The following is a 20,341-nucleotide window of genomic DNA, read 5'->3' as shown; positions in this document are numbered from 1 at the left end:
GGGAAAAGAAGAAAAGGACGCTCTAGAATTCCTCTACCGTGGTGCCAACCTGCCTCTCTCTGGCCAACCGAACCAGATCCCCACCAGTGACGAGATCCATCAAGCCCATTCCCACGCTCTTGAAGATGACATTCCCGCGCTGCACCCAGTCACTCAGACTTTTGCTGTCGTTGTCTTCCTGGGGCATGTCCTGTCGCACCATCAGGATCTCGCCCAGCTCGACCACCTGCTTCGGCTTGATCTCCGCCTGGATGATCTCGCCCGCTTCCTTGAGCGCGGCGTCGAGACTGTCGACGACGATCACGCCGCTGCGCTTGATGTGCTTGTGGAAGTGACGGGAGGAGTGGTGGACGTCGACTTCGTCGCGGAGGATGTCCGGGTGGAGTTCCGTCATGTGTGGTTTGTAGGAGCCGATTGCGCTGATCAGGCGACCTTTTTGCCGGGCCTCTTTGGAGGTCAGCAGCTCGGCTGGGAAGAGGGGGTCGATGGACGGTGTGCAGCAGAAGATGGCGTCAGCCTTGTGCAGCGCGTCATGGATGATGCGGGTGTATTCGACGAAGTCGGTGCTGAGGGCCGAGAACTTGACGTCGCCGCGCCAGCTCGAGTTATCCGGCGAGTAGATGTCGCGGAGGAGCTCGGCGGCGCGGTCAAAGGAGCGGTTCACGATGAAGACCCGTTTGATGTCGGACCCGCGCAGCGTCAGCGCCAGTCGGATGTGCCAGTAGGCTTGCTTGCCGGCGCCGAAGACGACGACCGTGCGGACGCGCTTGCGCTTGCTGAAGATCATCGTGGCCGTCAGGGCGGTGCGGAAGGGCGTCAGCTCGTGCGCGTTGATCAGTCCGAACGGCATGCTGTCCTCGTCCAGCAGCGTCAGACTTCCCTGCGGTGAAGTGTCTCGGGAGCCCGCCGCGGGCCACGCGCCCATGGTGTTGGAGAGGCCAGTGTTCACGGGTTGCTGGTTGACGCAGCCGGAGGGGAGGGAGTTGCTGCTGGAAGTGCTGGAGGAGCCTCCGGCACCGCTGCTGCCATTCTCCTGGGACGAAACGGACAGGTCACTCATGTCCGAGGAGAGCGAAGACACCGAGTCTCGATGGCTTTGGCTCCGGGCTCGCGTCATCGACTTCTCGCCCTCGGCGAGGATGCCTTTGGATTCGACCGCACAGCCGGCTGCACCTCCGTCCTGCAAGGAGACCATTTTCATGCCGAGTGTCCGACCTGTCGTGGCGGGCATGAACAGCGTCGTGCAGCCATTCCGTCGGGTGATGGCGGTCCTCTGCGGTTGGTAGGCGGCGGCACAGCCGTTTTCTTGGTTGCCCGTCGAGTACTCTCGCAGGGCATGGGCTAGATTCGTTTGTAGGGAGACGATCTCGTCCCGAGTGAGGGAGAGCAGCAGCGAGCGGAGCTGTGCTTGGGAGAGGATGGTCAACGGCATCGGGGATGAAGGTGGACGGGGGGGAGGGTATGATTATGGTCGAAGATGGGACGTCCGATGGATTTTGCTGGTTTGCGAGGTGAAAGATCTAATTTCCTGACCTCGAATGAGACTAGATAGAAGTGGTTTCAACGAGGGTGTAATTAGTGGAAGGATACGGGAGAGAAGTTGGGGGAGCAACAGGTGTCCGGTTGCGGCGAGTCCATTCATAAAATAAATAGTCAATCATCAACGTGCCAAGATGGGTGGACCAGCCAAGGAAGACATCGAGGTCGGGAGGGGGCCAAGCCAGGAGCAGGAGAGACCAAGACAAAGCAAAGAGGATGCAAAGACGAGCGACGGGCGGCGCTGACTCGCGGCGAGAGGAAGAGGGAGGGGAAAGGATGACGACGGTCAAGACTTCGGGCGGAGCGGTCGCCCGCGGATTGGCCGAGCCGCGCCCACTTGCGCATCGGAATGGCTTCTGGAGCCCCTTGGCATCGCCATTACGTGCGCAAAACATTCTCTCTCGCAAGGTTATGGAGTATATTCATTGTTTAACAAAATGCTAGTCATTCCTTCTGTCTTTCCCGGTTTTATCCCCACACATCCCCATCATCCCGCACCATGTCATCCTCATTCAGAACCCGTAGCCCGTTTTCCTTGACCTCCCGCTTTCGTTGGCGCTTCGTGACAATCCGGCTGGGTGTGAGGGGGGTTACCGGGGTAAAGGGCATGTACGGACTGTACGGCGTCGGTAGCCCCGTCCGAGGGCCTCCCGTCTGTTTCTCCGGTCGCTCTAAGACCGTGGTCTTGGTGGCCGGCGCACTCTGCAGAGGGAACGCATCTCGGAAGGGCAACGAGGAGGACCCGTGACTGCTGACCGTCGACAGAGTCAACGGTGCAGGGACGGGTGCCCTGGCCCCTCCTGAGACTCTTTCGTGAGGTGTTCGGCCGATGGCGGCCGGGGGCGTCGGTGGCGGAGGCGGATTGTAGAACCGGGGTGTCAGCGGCGGTTGTTCTTCGCCGTACGAGGCAGAAGCAGCCACATCCGGAGAGCCCACGGGGGACGAAATAGGTAACTTTCGAAAGGCCAGCCGCGGAGATCGAAGCTTACTAGCGCTGGCAGGAGGTCGCGGAGCTGGGTTGGGATTGGGATTCGTGTTCGAATTGAACAGGGACAGGGAGGAGATCTTGGACAGGCGTGAGCTCCTCGGACTCGTCGGAGACTTCATCGGAATCGCCGAGGGGCCCTCGGAGATCCGTGACGAACGGTCGGTGAAGGGATTCGTCACGGCGCTGTCGGGCGACTGCACGTCCTTCTCTTCCTCCGAGCTCACTGCCCCGGCGGCTTTCTGCTCGTCGTGCTCCAACACGGCGGCGTAAAGCATCTCCATCTCCTCCTGCGCCCGACGTCTATCGTACGCGACCACCGACTCGTCGATGGTGGCGACGCTGCTATTCCCGGACATATGAGACCTTGGCCCCCGGGCCAAACTGCTCCAGGACCTGCTGAAGTTGTTCGGTCGGTTGGGACTGGGAAGGTTGACAGAGATGGGAGTGACCGGGCTCGGATCGACACTGACGGACGGTTTGGCCGGCTTCATCATTTCTACCTGTAGGCTAAAGTTGGACGACTGAACGGTCTGGCGTAGGCGTCGTCCTATAAAGAGTAGTAGCGTCAGAAGCACAGCGACGAAGATCACATATGCCCCGACAATGCCGCCAACCTGGATGGCCAGGAGAGACTGATCTAGAGGAGGGTTGACGGAGAGGTCGTTATCCCGACGCAAGTTCGACAGGAGACCCGAATTGTCTTGGAAGATTGAGCCGGTAGCAGCAGCACTGGCCGGCAACAAGAGAATTGCGATGCATGTAAGAGTGGACATGGTAACTGAATAACCCTCAGACAATGAGTGATATTAAGTACCTAGGGTCCGTAGGCATATCGCGGGATTGCAAATGAGGCCGCAAATCCCTTACGAAAAAGAGATAGAGTGTGACACATGCCGGAAGAAGAGGGGCCAGGGTGATATACCGACAGACCCGTGCCAAGTGATTGGGTGTGATAGTGTGAAGAAACCGCCATGAAGACGGTTGAGTTTGAGGGGGATCGTGATGCCCGTCGCGGCGCTGTCGTTGGTGCAATTTAAGCGCCCTGCTGCACGCTCGACACAGCCATCACATATCCTCCTTCTTGGCCAGTGATGGAGTCTTCAATCAATTGGTCAGTCCGGAAGACTTTCAATTTTCATTTATTAAGTCTATTTTTTCTCGATCATGAAACCCCCTGGACTTATCTGAAGTGATTGGTTTCATCTCATCGTAGCCACTTCTAGTCACTAAGTGTTCAGTGAGAAACCACAGCCAATAAATCCTGGCAGGGTCAAAGCTCCTGTCATATTGAGGCTGTGGACTAATGCCGCTAATGCTGTGATTGATGCTCGATGCTCGATGCTCGATCCTTGACAAGAGGAAGATACGAAGAAAGGAAACCCCGGATGGAGGCCGCAGAGCACGTGGGATGCTTACATATACGTGGATAGCCTCAGGCCCATCCAGGCACTCCAGTATAGCATGCCTGAGGCTGATGGTACTTGCCTGAGGTCAGCCACGATGCGTTCCTCCTGGGAAAGAGCGCCCTGCTGCAAGACTTCGGCGATGAGACGGTCGTCCTTCGGAGAGGCAGCCATGGAGCTACCCTCCCCATCCTTCTATTTTTCATGTATGTATCCAGTCTAGTCGCTCATTTATCGCCAATCCCTCCCTATCTGCGTACCGCTATACTCCTCGTCATGGGCCAAAACGTCTCCGCCGTCAATGGCGTTCGGTCGGACAATTACTACCAACCCGGCAATGCCATCAACGAGATCTGGTTCGGTGACGTCGAGCTCATCTCTCGTCTTCCATTTGGGGACTCCGATATGGCTCAGGCGGGCTGGTCGAACGGCGAATGGCCGAAAGTCCCCTGGCACAATTTCATCATCCCGATGAAGCGAGATATACCAGCGACAACGACGGAGCACCCGGTACCCGTGGTCACGGTTCCTGTCACTAGCCCGACCGATCAGAAGGGACTCTCGGATCAGAAAGATTCGGCGGACAAGAAGGACGAACCGACCGGCCGCAAAGTCTGGACCGGCAAGAAAGTTTCCTCCAACAACAGGATATCGCCTGCTTGTTATGACAACGGGGGTGATGACGATGGCGGATGGGAAGAGCCCGGTGTGCTTTCTGATGTCGGCACCTTAGCCCTCATGGGTGCTCTTTCGACCATCTCCATGGCGAGTTTCCGTCTACCGATTTACCTACGACAGCGCCCGGAGCCGACTAGCTTGGCCATGGAACCTCATAGGACAAAAACCAAATATTATATCTCTCGTGCAGCCATCGCAACGCTCTCCACGATGGTTAGTCTGACAACCGCAATATTGAGTCTTTTCTTCCTCATGACATTTCGGCCGTCTTCGTCGCTGCGCGCCTGGTTTGGCCCGCTCTTTATCACCTTATGCTCACTCATCTTCACATGGGGACTGTATATTCAACTGAAAACGATCATCCCGCTCTGGAAGGACTGGAAGACGGTTTGGCGTGAGGGCGATCTTGAAATGGCACAAACTTAGTTGCTTTCCCCCGAACGTTCGTTTTCAGTTTTGCGTACCGACAGCTTGGGCGGTGATTATCTTTAGCAGAACACACGATGCAAGAGAGGAGTCTATCTTTACTATGGGGCAGCTGCCAATGTTTGGCGTCCAGGCGGTTGTTTCTGGGAGAAGCCCGTTCCCGGCATACCTCGCTCCATGGGAGTAAAGCCTGTTCATTACACGTCAATTGCATTTACATAATATACATACCAACCCCGTATATACAGCTGTTCCAAGTCTATTCCTTCTTTGAAAACATATCCCGCCAAAATTGCTTGAACCCGTAGCCTTTCGCCTGATCCTCCTCGTACACGTTCGCCGTGGGAGATGTGCTCAGGGAGTCAAGTAGTCCGTTGGCTTTGGAGCCCACTGACTCGGGCGTGTGGGCTCTTTCGGTCGCCCTTCTCCTGATCTCCTCTGCCAAACTGGGAGCCACATCGGCGTAGCATGCTGAGAGCTCGCGTTCCAAGTTCAGGTAGGGCTTCTGAGCGACAGGAGGTGCCTGTAGATTGTATGAACGGGTAAGTGTATTGAGGTTCTTGATTGTGAGCTCGTAGAAAGAGCGCTCGATTGCAAGATGCGCTGGATCTCGGAATGGCGATAGATGCGGAAGCGTATTAGGGGTGCTCGAGGTCTCTAGCCTCGAAGTATTGGGGACCTCATCGGCCAACGAGGCGGAGACTTCAGAAATATTACGTTCCAACTCTGTCGAAGGAGCTTCGGAACCAGCATAATCCCGGAACGACTTCTCGATATTGGCCTTTTCAACCAGGCGGGCCTCCGCAGCAGCGTACGCTTTCGCACGTCTCATCTGGGCTTCAAGAGACCCCCCGTGGCTGGCAATCTTTCTGGCAGCATGCCGTCTCCACTCCGTCCTGAGACGTTCGCGAAATCGGCCAACCTCCCTCGCCAATTCCTGCTGCTTTTCGATCCATGGTGGCACGAGCTCCTGCTTCTGGATCATCTTATTCATGAAGTATTCGGTGGTATCGATATAGGCGCTGTTTGCGTTGTGATCGGTCTCGGTGTTGATACCCTTCCCTCGCTTGATCCTTTCGAATTGCCCCCGGGCAATTGCATCCTCTATCCGTTCGTTCGCAAGCGATGTCAACCCTTGGATCGTGACGGGCATCGGACGTGCACCCGGGGTGAATCGTTCCCGCATCTCCTTTCGCATAGCCTCGCGCTCGTGATCCGATACCCCTGGGCTTTGACTATGTGTATATGTCGAGGTACGTTCTTTGGCTTCGGCGAGACGGAGACCGGGCGATTTCTTCGGATTAGGGGAGATTCTCATATCGACGGGATTGGGTTGAGGGATTTTGTAGGGCGTCCGAAGCTGCTTCTTCGAGCTATCCAGCATCCGCAGCGTTACGTCGTGCAGGTTTTCCGATCCGCCCCACGGTTGAGCTCCGGCAATATCGCGAGTTCCTTGACCTGCGCTCTCCTTTGGGATCAATCAGCATCACATTCATCGGGCTATGCGGTTTGAGAGTTGCGGTGGAACGAAAGAAGCTTACCGGCATGTCCACAATGGAATGAGCAGTGGCATACTCACTCTTAAAGGCGCTGGCAGCAATTCGCTCCTCCAGCTCCTTCTTCAAGTCTTCCGAGAACCCCGCCTCTTGCATGTTTTTGCGCGCAGAGCGTCCCCCCTCCAACATGGCTTGTTCTGTCATCTCAGACAGCCGTCTCGCCATCGCACCATCTTCATTGGACTCGTCCTGCGACTGATTGGTCTCGTTGTCATTCTGGGCCTTCGCGTTTGCATTCTGCCTCCGACTCACGGTCGAGAATGGCCTTGCGAGAGTATGGTTCCTGGGTGCATATAATGTCACGAGACCGTTGACATCGAAAACACTCGCATATTTTCGGTTCATAGCTGACCCACCAAGCAGTTGGATTAAAACAACCGACAAAGAGAAGACGGATGTCGCAAGGATGGAAGAGTGGCGATAGCACGAAGTCGAGTATAGTTGCTCAACGGCGAGTCCGCAGCGGATGTTTACGTCAGCCACTTCCGCGGGCAAATTTGCCGGACGAGACGTTTCTTGGCGCCTTCACCTCCGAAGGGCAACTTTTGGCTTCCTTCGTCTGTCTCGGTTTGCGACGCTGCCGGTTCTCATCACCTCCCTCCCTTTCGTTTTTCTGGGTTTTCTTTCGATTTGCTAGGGAATCAGCGTCCCCGGCTTCATCTCGTCAACATGCCTCCTAAAGGTGCCTCGACCAAACTCAACCCCGTCCGGTTGCAGACCATCCCTCATCTGCGAATCCGCCATCCGAACAAGAATGAGGGCAACCCCTGCATGACGGTGATGTCTTCGATGCTGAGTACGTTTACTATATACCCGGTCTATTATCCTTGAGATTTCAGGTGGACGATTTCAATTACGGTCGACTCGCTAGGAATTCATACAACGGCACTTACGGGTGCCATCGACCCATATCCGAATTTATTCAAGAGCTAACCAATTCGCTACCTGATTAGGTTGCTGGGCTTCTTCCGGCTACACCTCCGAGGGTTGCCTTGCTCTCGAACAGCAACTGAGACAATGCATGGACGCACCGGTACGTGTCTTGCTGCGAATCGAATCAATTTATTCCAATCCGCGACCGATTCCGCGCGCTCTTCTCCCAAAATTCAGATCCACAGATGAACAAATGCTAACGAGGTCCTCTTCGGACGATACAGAAAAAGAAGAACTCCGGCACAAACACTATCAACTACCACCTCATGAGAATGTACCCCAAGGTTGTTGGACCGAAGAAGAAGAACTAGACGTCGGTTTGTCTGTGTGCAAGTTATCGAAGGTAAACAATGAATGGGATACTGAAGGGGTGATGGTCTGGGCGATGGTCTCTGGTTCTAGCCAGGGCCTTATCTATCTACTCGCCGCTTAGTTGGTGGTTTCGAAGAAAATACCGCGTACCCGGAGTTTCTGGATTTTTGATCTGTTTGAGGGCAAACTACGAATAAATGGTTGCTGTGCGTTTCTTGAATTGTGTGAGATGAGACGGGGCTCTCTTTTTGTATATGTTGGATCCTGTATATTATTACTTGTTATATCTTGAAAACAATATAATTTTTTCATTCTGGAAAATCGAATACAGTTTGGAACGCAGCAAGAAAGATCATTTAAATCCGGACCGATCACTAGGCGGCTTCAAAATTCAAGACTAACTTCTCCCCTCGAGGCTTGACCGTATAAGCATCAATTGCTTCGATATTGTCGTCGTTGACGATGCTGGTCTTATAGTTGGTGTAAATCGCAGCAACCACATATTTAATCTCTGATGAATGATAACGTTGTCAGCTCTGAACCCTACAGAAAGAAAAATCATACATGTCACTCTTACCTTGCAAGGCCAAGTTACTCCCCACGCACATCCGGCCGCCACTGCCAAAGGCCCAGAACCATCGCTTCATTTCGTCGATGTCGGAGGATGAGTTGCTGCTCTTGAGCCACCGCTTAGGTTGCCAGGTTTCGGGAGCAGGGAATACCTCCGCATTACGGTGGAGTGAATAAGCTTGCGCGTTGACTCGCGTGTTGGCGGGGATATCTTCATATCCGGCCAGACTACAAGAAGGTGATGGAGTTACTCGCGGCTGAATTCCGGGAATGGGGGCATGAAGGCGCAAGGTCTCCGAGACGATGGCTTCCAGGAGAGGCAAAGAGTCAACGGACTTGGCCGATGGCAGTCCGGCGGAGGCGGAGGGTCGAGGATACAGGATTTCCGGTTCTAGGGTGAGAAGTTCTTCGCGCAGTTCTCGCTGCAACTCGGGATGCTGGGAGAGTTCCCATAGGAGATAGGTCAACGCGACGGCACTCGTCTCAAAGCCGGCTGTGAGCTGGTCATATAATTCGCAGGCGATATCAATTCGCTCTTGCTCGAAACTCTCCTGATCTTTCTTTGTGCCGGATGATTGTTTCGCCATCGCCTGCTTGAGATGTTTGTACACGACAGGCTCAATGTTCAGATCGGTCAATTGCAGATTTTGCTCTGCCTTGTCACACATCCCCAGGCACCATGCATCGAGAACCTCATTGGCTTCGTCGCACCATGAAGGGATTAAACGGATTCCGAAAGTCTTGAGCCAGGACAAGGTGTTCGGAACTTCTTGATGATAAAACTCGAACTGCTTTCTGGAGTGGTAGAGCGACAGTAGGTTCTTTCGGTAAGCTGGATCCTGAAGGAAGTTGGTCCCGTTGGCCAAGCCAAATAGATACGCCGACACAAAATCCATAGTGACGCCCTGGTTAAGATCATGCATTTCAATAGGCGTCTTGGCCGCCACAGCTTCCTGGATTATGGGCAGGAATCTGTCAAAGATGATGGTTTCGGATATCAGACGCATGTGAGGCGATGACTGCAAGTACGATTTGCTATAGATATTCGACAACATCCTCTTTCGAGTCGAATGAACCTTGCTTCCAGTCATGGTGAACATACTGACTGTTCTGTATAGGCGTCAGTTCTTCGTACTATTTCGTGATCCTCGCCAGAAGTACCAAGCTCGAGTGGGACATCTCTTACCCAAGGGATCCAAAGACCCGCGGATACCATTCATGTTTTTCAAAACCGCCCGAGTAGACGGTCTTGATGCCGTCTTCCACACAGTTGATCGATATCTCCGAGGGGGACAACCTGACGATCGGTCCCAGCCTCTCATGGGCCGCTTGAATCGTCCGGTTGTTCTTGCTCTGGAATCGTTTCCACAGCATCCACAACGGGGAGATCGGGGCTGTCCAATGGGCATTCGGTATTTTCGACAATGAAGACAGAAAGGCCGGATGCAAGATGTACTTGTAGAGCAGGAAGAGGGCTAGGGAGGCGCTCGCTATAGCGGTCACCGGGGACAGCGCCATGATGGTCGCTCCTCAGGTCAAGTTTTTGAGTTTTCTTTCAAGAATCACGCACGAGGCACTGAGGACCTTATCTATCATGGGGGGACACCGCTAATTCCCCCAGTCTGGGTCGTGGTTCGGTTCGATAAAACCTTCCGATAGGTTGGACCTGCCATTAGGAGAACAACTCCCCCGCAAAGGAAAGAAAAGTGTCAAAGATGGCCGATCCACTTTAGTAATGGTCAATAGCAAGTTGGTCATAGGTGTAAATCGACGCAAAGACGATCCGAGATCCATCTGAACTGAGATCGTTTGTTGGTTAAGCGATAAGGGCCCGATGACATAATTCCCGGCCACCGTTCGGCTTTTGTCGCTGAGAGTTTGGAGATTGGATATTGAAGCCATCTTCCTCCTTTCTGGTGCAGTTTTCAAGACAAACCAGTGGCCAATCTCTTGCAGAGGTGACTCTGTGTCCTCTGAGTCATTCTACCCGAGCCTTGCTTACCATTTGGGAGTGTGAAGGATCAGACTATGGGGCTGCTGAGTCGTCAATCGCATCGTTACAGGGCTTAACGTTGCGATCATCCCACAGTGCCCTAGATTGTCGCGGCAACTTCAACAGGCACTTCTTCACGCCTTGTTGTATTTACTTCTTTGTTTATTCATGAATCCTAGAGCTGTGGTGTCGACTTCCATCTCCAGCTCCCAACATTCCCAAGAAACTGCACATCGTTTCTTTTTCTCACGTCATCTTAAAAGCTTGCATTGCTCTTTATACATTTCACCTTCTCTACACATGATAGAGTCCGTCAACATATCCTGAGCTCTGAAAATGCTATCTCTTCTCCCAGCTGAGATAGTATATGTTATTGCCAGTTTCTTGCCCACTGCAAGTGCTCTGGTGAATCTTTCTCAAACCTGTCGACGCCTGCATGGCATCTTCTCCACCGAGGATTGGCGCATTTTCCGCGCTTTTATTCAACACCGCTTTCCTGGCATTGATACTCCTCCGTTCTGGAAGGATGTGACTCAGGCCTTGACCTCCCGCTCTCGTGCCGTGGATCGAAATGCTGCCATCGGTCGATTTGTATTGCCTTCCGCCGGTCTGGCGAGAATCGGGACTCATCAGTCCATTAGACAGGACAACCCCACTCATGGTTATTGCCCTACTGTTGATTGCTACGAAGTATGGAATGGTGACAGATGGGAGAATCGACAGGAAACTGTGGCCTGGGGTGCTGCCCACGAGGTGGCCGTAGGTATCAAACAGTTCGGGCCCGACAGAGATGAGAAATTGTTTGTATTCAATGATTTGGAGAACACCAGCAGCCACGACGATATCTGCGGGTTGCATCTTTTGAAGCCTGGTCACTATGCCAAAGAGGCCAATAAGGAACATTTGATTTTCGGTCGTATGCGTGGAGACCTCGTCCACATAGCAATCGCCCCTGGTGACGGATCACTCGAAGTCAAGCAGAGATTCCTGACGAACACTGCCGGGATCCAACATATCGACTTGAGCGATGGGCCGGAATCGGTTCTTGCGGCACACTACCTTGACGGTACCATCGGATTCTTTCTAACTACGTCTCAGGAGGAAATTGTGAAGCCATTCGCTGCCATCTCTATTGAAGAAGAGAATGTTGCACGTAACAAGTGTTCACGCTTTCTGTCATCGGACCGCTTTGCAGTGGCCACTGGACGACTTGACGACGCGCTCGTGATTTCTACTATTACTTCTCAAACTGTGACACCTGGCCGTTATATCGGTGTGGATGACCTGCATCTTGACGACCAGGCTGCCCTCGCTCCAAAGACCAGTGTCAGTGCCATTGCACCGTTGAATGTGCCGTTCTTCGGAGGCACCGAAAGCGACACCTTTCTTTCTTCCTGGGGCGACAATGTGGTCCGGTAAGTTCCCTCGATCGAGCTTCCTGTTCTTCGTCCTATCGTTTACTGAGTTGTGTCGAATGTGCAGGCTTCATGACCTCCGCTCAGATAGAGCGTATGAGGCGGCATATCGAGATATCACCGACTCGAACCCGGTTTATTGCATTCATCCTTTCACCCAGGATAAGTTCGTCGTCGGTGCGGGGGGTGATGCTGTCCTTAAGATCTTCGATCTGCGCATGCCCAGAACTTATGACTCCCTCGAGGCCAGAGGTTCTGTTCTGAGTGCCCCTAACCAACAACCTCCCAACAAAAATCCCACCAAAGGCGCCAAATTCCCTCATCTAGACCTCACCATGTTCCTCTCCTACCCACCCCCACACGCACAAGGGTTCTCAAATCCAGGCCGTGCTCGCGGGCGCGCAAGCCGAAATTATCGCGGACCAATCTACAACATGTCTTCTCCCTCCCTGCTCTCACCGACCATCTACGCCGGCATCGAGAACGCAGTCGTGCGGCTGGACTTCGTTTCCACGGACGACCTCACGGGTCCCCGTCAGTCCTGGTATCAGGAACTTATCGACCTCGATCTGAGTGTCGAAAACAACCCCGCCACCTCCGACCACGTCCTGAATCTCTCGGGCTACGAGCGCCCGGACCCCAAAAACACCACACATTTCCCGCCGCTGCGCACCCAGCAGTCCTTTAGAGATGTCGGAGATGACGACGTCGCGAACGAGTCGGCTACGGGATGGGATCGTCGCTGGACGCACGTGGAGACCGGCTCTTGGAGACGTCGGGATTAGAGAAAAAAAGTTTTGCGATTGTGCTTGTTCGTGTTTCGTTTTGATCTGTGATACCCAGGGTTTTGGCGATTGGAATATGTCTTTGATTTGAGGTTATCTCATTTGCGCGGACATGGCTGGCCGACTCCGGGTTTAAATTGTTAGGTTTGATCTTATTTTAGAACTTTAGAAGGCTTGGAAAGCCTACTGGCGCTTTTTGTTTTAAGGAACTGACATATAAATTACGTGCACCGAGGAATTGGTGATGCAATACATCCGAAGATGAACGGTTTAGAAAAATGAGCAGACAGCCTGCGTTGCTTTATTTATTTCTCTAAGTGTAGAACAAATTCAAGTCGACCCAAGCTCCATAAGCGCCTTGCTTTCGAAGCGAAATCAGGAAGAAAGACCTAAACGCGCAGATCTAGATCTAATTTGTTTGGGATTAAACTTTTCTTTTAAGGAAATAAGGAAGTTTAAAAAAGAATGCGCAAGATAACACAACCAGTAAAAAAGAATTCAACAAGAGAGAAAATGACACCTCATTAATTAAACCAAATGGACGAGCTTGAACGCGATGAAAAAAGGTTTTTAGTCATCGAACTTGAAGGACTTTCCTCCGCCGATATCAATCGGCCCTCCACGGTACGAACCGCGCTTCTTCTTGTTCTTCTCCTTCGTGAAGCCCTTGCCACGGGTGACGATCAAGTCGTTGTAGGCATTCTCGGCGTACGCGTAAGGCACGTAGGTGTTGGAGGGATGGTGGTCGTAAGGCTGTTCACTGAGCAACGCCAGCGGGGTGGGACGGGCACCGGTATGCTTTCTCGGGGCCGGGCCATTTCCAGGAGCAGGGCTGGCGCTCGACGAGCTGGTCTGTTGAGCCGGAGCAGGCTTGTCGGAGTTGTCGAGGGTTCCGCTGGTGTCACTGGATGTAGCCTTGACCTTCTTGTTCGAGCCGGAGGACGAGTCGGAGGAAGAGTCATCGCTGGATCCGCTGGAGCTCGAATCCGAAGGGGGAAGTGGTGTCTTGGCCGCCTTTTTCAGGACCTTCTTGTCATCTTCGGATTCGGAGGAAGAATCGGAAGAAGAATCGGAAGAAGAATCGGACGAAGAATCAGAAGACGAGGAATCCGAGGAGTCGGAGTCAGAAGACGAGTCAGAAGAAGAAGAGTTGGAGGAGTCGCTCTCGCTGCTGGAAGACGAATCGGATGACGATCCGGAAGACGAAACCTTGGTTTTCTTGGTCTTAGGGGCCTCCTCAGAGTCGGACTCGGACGAAGAGGAATCGGATTCGGCCTTGCGCTTGGTTCCTTGCTGCTTGGAAGCAGTGGAAGGCGTAGGGGCTGCCTCATTCTCATCCTCGTCGTCGGCATCACTCTCGGAGCCCGAGGACGAAGAAGACGACGAAGACGACGAAGACGAGCTCTTGGCGGATTTCTTGGACTGAGATTTGGGCGCATCGTTCATTTCGACGTCAGACTCGCTGGAGCTGCTATCACTCTCGTCGCTGCTCGAGCTGTCCGAATCGCTGGAGCTGGAGGAAGACTTTCCGGTCTGGTGCTCCCAGTTCTGGAAGATCTCCAACAATGAAGGTACATCCTTCGCGTCGCTCGAAGATTTGACGGACTTAGCAGCCTGTTCCTTCGTGAAGGCGGTACTTGTTTTCGAGAATCCAAATTCGGTCAGAAAGGCACCGACCGAGGCGATCAGTTGAGCGGGAGGAGACTCCGCATTTTTCACCTGTTGGATTAGGAGTGATCGTTAGTGACACTGGCATCAAAATATTTGAATACCGGGTCCTCAGTACCTTCTTTTCCTTTCGTACGGCCATGGTGACAGATATGTGAGCAATTCCCGAGGTGAGAGTGTGAATGTCGTGAGAAGTGTTGGTTCACCTGGATTGAGAAGGCGAAGTAGAAAAAAAAAAAAAAAAAAGATAGCAGAAAAAAAAGTGGAAAAGGCGGTCAGGGAAATTGGGTGATCTCATTGGACAGACGCAGGACTCGGTGATGGGGACTCACGTGGACCCCCCGTGATCTGGAGGTACGGCGTATTGACGGATTCAAACACGGCGTATTGAATGCCTGCGTGCCCCTGGAGGGTTGACATGTAGTGTACAGATTATCTAAATATAGTTACTACCTATAGTGATAAATAAGATTTATTGTATATTTCGGATCAATAGTCTAGGGATCGAGGACCTCACCGCCTAACCTCCATTCCACATAAATGTCAGTCGGTACTGCCAGTCTGTCTGTCTGACTGTAACGGCCACGAGCTCTCCGCCCTCCATCTTGTTAGTCCCACCCACTGGCTGAGGTGATGAGCTAATTCCACTCCCTTCGACCTACGATTTGCTCCTCATTCCTCCGTCGACTCCAACTTCCGAGCGCCGGCATATCAATCGCTCCTTTCGCTCTGGTCGACAATTCGGCAGAATATCTTTCTCAAGCACCGTCTCCTGCGAGGACCGACCCGCCGACGTCGTCTCCTTCTCGAGTACAACGCGCTGTTGTATTCCCTTCGCCTCGCCCGATCATGTCCATTTAGCCCTCCTGAGTGATCCCGGCTTCTGGAAACTGAGAAACAATGATGAACGGCCGCGATCGTCCAAGGGGCCCTCCGCCAGGCGATCTACCACCCCCTCAGAGAGATCCGCGTCGAGGCGGCGATGGCCGCAACGGGGGGATGCCTGCTCCCGGTGACGCCGCTATGTCGAGGGCCGAGAAGTTCGAAGACGAGAAGAAACGAATCATTCAAAGTTGCTTCGCCAGGAAAGACAATGATGGGTCATGTATGTGATTTGCCTCTCCGCGCGCGCTCTGGACGTTCTCCTAGCAATTGTCACGTCTGTCTTCAATGTCCGTAGTAAGGGTGGTCAGGCTATTATATTATGTCTTGCCGTCGGCTACGCGCTAAGCTATGGCCGCCCTAGACTTTGAAGGGAGAAGGAAACGGACTTTGGAAAGCGCATTGGGTCTGGAAGAACTGTCAGCTAACTTCTCTCTCTTCACTCCCCGCAGTGGTTGAATCCTACATAACACATGTTCGCATCTCGGAAGATGCTGCCTACCCGTCCACCCCCGCTCCGCCAACTTCCCCCCCGGAGAATAAGAAGCCACGAGTGATCATTGTTGCAGTGAGAAGGTCCGGGCGGGTGCGCATGCATAAGGCTAGGGAAAACAACGACGGAACATTTTCCATAGGCAAGACGTGGATGCTTGACGACCTGACGTCAATTCAATCGTACAGTGCATGGTCACCAACATCCCCGATGGAACAGCAATATAAACAATGGGCAACGAATGTGGGATTTTTGGTTAATGTCGGAAAGCCTTATTATTGGCATGCGAGGACCTCCAAGGAGAAGGAGTTCTTCATCGGTAGTCTGGTAAAGATCTACAGAAAGTATACCGGAGGCAAAGTGCCGAACCTCATAGGCTTCGATGATCGTGAGCGACAATTACTTTCCGGATCATCGCCTTCGGGAACACCGCCTATGAGTTCAAACGCAAGAGGCCCCGGTCCTGCGCGCCCTGAGCGCCCTGAGCGCCCTGAGGTGACCATTCCACCACCGCGTCCGGTTTCACCGCAGGGCGGTCGGCCTCAGTCACCTTACTCAAGTCGCGCACAAAGCCGAGACGGTCCCCGTCGGCTGCCCTCCGAAGAACAGTCTTTACGAGCCCAGAGAAGTCGAGAGCAAATGACCAGACCTTCTACCGGCAATTCTGGGAGAAGTGGTCCTTCGCCGTTTGCGCCGTCCCAGCACCCACCGCCGCCACCGTTTCCCGTTGACCAACGGAGCCAGCCACCACCTCGGTCAGCCGACCGTATGGCCCCTGAGAATAAAATGCCAAAGGCCCCTATGCATCTACCTCCTGAATCGGCGAGGGGCAAAGAGATCCCGGGTAGCTTACTAGCCGCATCACCTACGGGTCCACGGGAAAGACCCAGCGGAGATTTCGAGGAAAGCAAATCAGTCGCTTCTCAGCCAGACTCTCGGCCCCCGTCGTCCCGTGATCAAATGCCTTTGCCTGAACCGAGAACCATGTTTCGCTCGCATGATTCGAGCTCAAGCTCCCCGGATCCCGGACGTAATAAGGACAGTCTCCGGCCAACCACCCCCAAGACACCCGCTGCTGAAAGCCAGAAAGCCACTCATAGCCCGGGAAGTCACCGAGGACGTCCCGAGGGACCCCCTAGGCTGCCTCTTCTGGAGACGCAATCAGAGCCTCGGGATAACGACGGCTCGGAATTCTCATATGATTTGCCCCCTGCAGTAGTTGCGGCAGCAGTGCCGCCTGCATTGAAGCCTGCTTCATCCGGAGCTAGTAATAACCCAGCCACGGCTGACCCAGTCGATGCTGCGACTCCAGATAACGCTAAAGAACCAGAACCCACCGAACCCACGCCAAGCAATGTTCCTGTATCTCCCATTTCAAGCCCGCCTGAGCCATCCTCGCCCTCCGGAGATGGCGCTCTAGATGCCCATCGACCCGGTCTTGGCCCTATGATCAAGAAGAAGCAAAGCAAGGACGTGGTAGGGGCGCTTCGCAAGCCCGTGACAACCCAGACTCCTTTCAAACCGAGACCAGGAGGCGCTGGTCAGAGGCTAATGGCGGCGGCAAAGAAGCAAAAAGCCGAAATGAGCGAGCCCGATGGAATCACTGGCGTGGTACCTGCTCCATTTCTCCGGTCGAATCAAGAATCTGAGAATGCGGCCGCACCCGAGACGCCGGAGCAAGAGACTCCTCCCCCGGTTCCCACAATGCTGTCACCGACCGCATCTCCGGCAAAGGAACCACCAACTGTGGAAGTGACCCAGCCCGTCGCAGATGAGTCCCCTGCTGTGCCGGTGTTGGAAATTCCGGAAGAACCCAGAGACACCTCCAGAGCTGCTGTTAAGGTGGATGTTGATGAACGGGCCAGGTCGGTGTCTCCTTCACCCCACGATCGCCGTCGCAGACGCCACGAAGACAACACTATCAAATATTGCCAAGCACTTGGCATTGAGGCCAGTGTCCTTGACGGTCGTGGGGTCGATTTCGATGATATCTTGACCGACCTCGGTTGGAACGGGCGCTTGAACGATGAGAAGAAGATTGAGGATCTCGAGGCGGATATCCGTCGTGAAATCGGACGCGTAGAGGCTACCAGCTGGCTTGGTAACCTTGAACAGCAGGAGGGTAAGGTTGACCAGCTTGCTAGATTGATTGACAGGACTGTTGAAGAGTGTGAAGAGCTGGACAATCTTCTTACTCTGTATTCGCACGAACTCAACGTAAGCCGACCCCCGAACTCCCATATTATGCCCTGTCTTTAAGGGGATTTCCCGTCGAATTTCTTGCTAATTTCGGAGCAGACCCTTCACGACGATGTGGCATACATAGAGACGCAATCTCAGGGATTGCAGGTGCAAACCGCTAACCAGAAACTTCTCCACAATGAGTTGCAAAATCTATTGAAGACCTTGTCCATCTCTTCGACCGATCTGCGGTCATTGAAGGAGGCGTCTCTCAGCAACCCAGACGGATTGAGAGACACCGAGATCGCGTTATCCACGTTGTACAAAGCCATGCTTATGATTGATTCCAACATCTGGCAAAATAAGAGGCGTCTCGTTGACAGCGCAGGCGAGGGCAGTGTGGGTGTGTATGCCGACACAGAAATTGGACAGATGCGTGCGATCAAAGAAAAGAAAGAAGAATACCGTTTCCAGTCGCACACCTTTATGCAAAGGCTCAAGCAATTCATGGCCATTGCCTACAAGGTGGCTGAACAGAAGAGGGTTGACGCTGCAGCGAATACCTCTAAGGATCCTCGGATGCTCGACAGCGAGGCCAGAAACTATTTCCGAAGGGAGCTATGGCCGTATAGCGCTTTAATGCTTTTTACAAGAGAAATCAGCGGGTCGGAATGGCACGCTCTTATCTCCCTATATGAGCAGCAGGCGAGACTCCCGTACCAGAACGAATTCAGGGACAATAGCCTGGCATGGAAACGGGCGGCGAGAAAGCCCACCGGGGAGGAACAGGAGCTCCTGTTTACTCATCAAGAAAAGGAGAAGGAGAATGAGGGTATCACAATGGCAGCCCGCAAACTGACCGTCAGGAGGGGCAAAACCACGAAGGCCGCGCCGGGTGCGCGACTCTCATATGGCGATAAGCAACACGGCAGGCTTGAACCTTGCGAGGTTTTCGGTGGTACGCTGCATGAGACTCTGAAAATGATTTCGGAGGAGCAAAACTTTATTCTTCACTACTTCCACTTAAGCTCTCTCTCGAGTGTCGACTTCCCTGATCTGGTTGCGTCTGCGAGTCCCGACATGCGTCGCCTGCCGGATTTCAGCGCAAACCAATCGCACGATCCCGATCGAGGAATGGCAAAGAAGGTCGAACAGATCATGGACGAGCTTTTTGCATTCTGGCCAACTGATATGCAAAACCTGGTGGATTGGGCTCTTCATGCCGATCCTTTGTAAGTTTCCATGTCTCAAAAGTTTGATTTAATCTCATTAAGCTAACTTCCATGTACAGACAGGGAATTGGCATCTTGTTCGCTCTGGAGAGAGCTATATCGAGATTTGACGAGACCAATCAAGACTTTATCATCCATTCTCTTCAGAAACTACACTCCCGCCTGATCGGTCTATTCAACCGTTTTGTGGATGAGCAGATTCGGGGCATCGAAGACACCAAGGTCAAGATAAATAAGCGGAAGGGAGTCATTTCGTTTATGCGCGTCTTTCCCCATTTCTCGGTGGCCGTGGAGAACATGCTCTCCCAACCGACACCGGAGCTCTGCGATGTCCGAATCAGTGTCAACGAGGCCTACAATCGGATCAACCAGGCTATGTGGGAGTCACTGAAGTTCATCGCCAAGGAGGCACCTGGGCAACCTACCGGAGCCACCGCCGCGTCAGGCGACCCGGAGGATAAAGAGATTCTCAATTATCACATCCTTCTGATCGAAAACATGAACCACTACATCGAGGAGGTGGATGTCCGAGGGCTCACCGTGCTAGAAAAATGGCGCGACCGGGCGTATCAAGATTTCCAGGAACACATGAAGCTTTACCTGGACTCAGTCATCCACCGACCCTTGGGCAAGCTGCTGGAGTTTGTGGAGTCTGCAGAAGGGTTAATGGCGGCGAGCAGTGACCGAACGGGCATTGCCAGCCGTCCCAGCCACTCCCGGTCGGTGGCAAAGAAGGTGCTGGGGACGTACGATATCAAGGAGGTTCGGCGAGGGATTGAATTGCTTAAGAAACGAGTCGAGAAGCACTTTGGAGATGCCGACGATCCCGGACTCAGCCGAAGCCTGGTGCTGAAGGTGATCCGGGCATGCGAGGGCCGCTACCAGGAGGCGCACGACCGCACTCGACGGGTTCTCACTGCGGTGTACGAGGGACAGTTGGACCTGGAATGGAACAAGGAGGACGTGATGACGATGTTTAGGAAGTAGTTGGGATCCAGCGGTGTCTTTCTCTTCTCTTTTCTTTCTTATATTCTTTCTCCATTTCTTCCCCTTTTCTTATCTCTGCATATCCTTGTATCATTGTCATCTTGCCATGCCCCCTCCACCGCTACGATTTTTGTTTCAGCACTTGTATACCGGGGACGGCACGGAAGGAGCATTTCTTTAATTCGGTGGATCATAGATCGGGGCGCTCGGGTTGGATATGTATTGCATCTGTTTTCCTCGCTCGACGAGATCTCCTTGCTTTAGAATGGTGACGGTGCGTGTCAACGAGACCGGCCGGTC

General features: G+C 53.4%; 10 protein-coding genes across 10 annotated transcripts; 4 read left to right on the top strand and 6 right to left on the bottom strand.

The window, feature by feature from the left end:
- Positions 1-22: 22 nt before the first annotated feature.
- Positions 23-1,432, bottom strand: KD926_003881 (putative proline utilization protein PrnX-like; the record flags this gene model as incomplete). The annotated part of the gene is made up of 1 exon (XM_053097790.1): positions 23-1,432. The coding sequence occupies one exon, from the start codon at positions 1,430-1,432 to the stop codon at positions 23-25; it is 1,410 nt and encodes a 469-aa protein (XP_052958332.1).
- Positions 1,433-1,544: 112 nt separating this feature from the next.
- Positions 1,545-1,934, bottom strand: KD926_003880 (uncharacterized protein; the record flags this gene model as incomplete). Its single annotated transcript, XM_053097789.1, has 1 exon — positions 1,545-1,934. The coding sequence occupies one exon, from the start codon at positions 1,932-1,934 to the stop codon at positions 1,545-1,547; it is 390 nt and encodes a 129-aa protein (XP_052958331.1).
- A 73-nt stretch (positions 1,935-2,007) lies between these two features.
- Positions 2,008-3,300, bottom strand: KD926_003879 (uncharacterized protein; the record flags this gene model as incomplete). Its single annotated transcript, XM_053097788.1, has 1 exon — positions 2,008-3,300. One exon carries the CDS (start codon positions 3,298-3,300, stop codon positions 2,008-2,010), a length of 1,293 nt encoding a protein of 430 aa, XP_052958330.1.
- Positions 3,301-4,206: 906 nt separating this feature from the next.
- Positions 4,207-5,034, top strand: KD926_003878 (uncharacterized protein; the record flags this gene model as incomplete). The annotated part of the gene is made up of 1 exon (XM_053097787.1): positions 4,207-5,034. The coding sequence occupies one exon, from the start codon at positions 4,207-4,209 to the stop codon at positions 5,032-5,034; it is 828 nt and encodes a 275-aa protein (XP_052958329.1).
- A 259-nt stretch (positions 5,035-5,293) lies between these two features.
- On the bottom strand, positions 5,294-6,935 carry KD926_003877 (DnaJ family domain-containing protein; the record flags this gene model as incomplete). Its single annotated transcript, XM_053097784.1, has 2 exons — positions 5,294-6,502; positions 6,576-6,935. 2 exons carry the CDS (start codon positions 6,933-6,935, stop codon positions 5,294-5,296), a joined length of 1,569 nt encoding a protein of 522 aa, XP_052958328.1.
- A 324-nt stretch (positions 6,936-7,259) lies between these two features.
- Positions 7,260-7,956, top strand: KD926_003876 (mitochondrial 37S ribosomal mS37 domain-containing protein; the record flags this gene model as incomplete). Its single annotated transcript, XM_053097783.1, has 2 exons — positions 7,260-7,386; positions 7,544-7,956. The coding sequence occupies 2 exons, from the start codon at positions 7,260-7,262 to the stop codon at positions 7,954-7,956; spliced, it is 540 nt and encodes a 179-aa protein (XP_052958327.1).
- A 253-nt stretch (positions 7,957-8,209) lies between these two features.
- Positions 8,210-9,923, bottom strand: KD926_003875 (cytochrome P450; the record flags this gene model as incomplete). Its single annotated transcript, XM_053097782.1, has 3 exons — positions 8,210-8,346; positions 8,413-9,515; positions 9,592-9,923. 3 exons carry the CDS (start codon positions 9,921-9,923, stop codon positions 8,210-8,212), a joined length of 1,572 nt encoding a protein of 523 aa, XP_052958326.1.
- An 811-nt stretch (positions 9,924-10,734) lies between these two features.
- KD926_003874 (uncharacterized protein) lies at positions 10,735-12,598 on the top strand (the record flags this gene model as incomplete). The annotated part of the gene is made up of 2 exons (XM_053097781.1): positions 10,735-11,813; positions 11,881-12,598. The coding sequence occupies 2 exons, from the start codon at positions 10,735-10,737 to the stop codon at positions 12,596-12,598; spliced, it is 1,797 nt and encodes a 598-aa protein (XP_052958325.1).
- A 570-nt stretch (positions 12,599-13,168) lies between these two features.
- KD926_003873 (nucleolar and coiled-body phosphoprotein 1 family protein) lies at positions 13,169-14,408 on the bottom strand (the record flags this gene model as incomplete). The annotated part of the gene is made up of 2 exons (XM_053097780.1): positions 13,169-14,317; positions 14,385-14,408. The coding sequence occupies 2 exons, from the start codon at positions 14,406-14,408 to the stop codon at positions 13,169-13,171; spliced, it is 1,173 nt and encodes a 390-aa protein (XP_052958324.1).
- Positions 14,409-15,166: 758 nt separating this feature from the next.
- On the top strand, positions 15,167-20,041 carry KD926_003872 (GTP-Rho binding exocyst subunit SEC3; the record flags this gene model as incomplete). Its single annotated transcript, XM_053097779.1, has 4 exons — positions 15,167-15,371; positions 15,601-17,858; positions 17,940-19,054; positions 19,114-20,041. 4 exons carry the CDS (start codon positions 15,167-15,169, stop codon positions 20,039-20,041), a joined length of 4,506 nt encoding a protein of 1,501 aa, XP_052958323.1.
- Positions 20,042-20,341: the final 300 nt, after the last annotated feature.

This window comes from Aspergillus affinis, assembly GCF_023601865.1.
Source record: "Aspergillus affinis strain CMG 70 chromosome Unknown NODE_19_length_383810_cov_86_361570, whole genome shotgun sequence".
Classification (NCBI taxonomy): domain Eukaryota; kingdom Fungi; phylum Ascomycota; class Eurotiomycetes; order Eurotiales; family Aspergillaceae; genus Aspergillus; species Aspergillus affinis.
The sequence above is the reverse complement of the archived record's forward strand: the minus strand, read 5'-3'. Positions and strand labels throughout refer to the sequence as shown.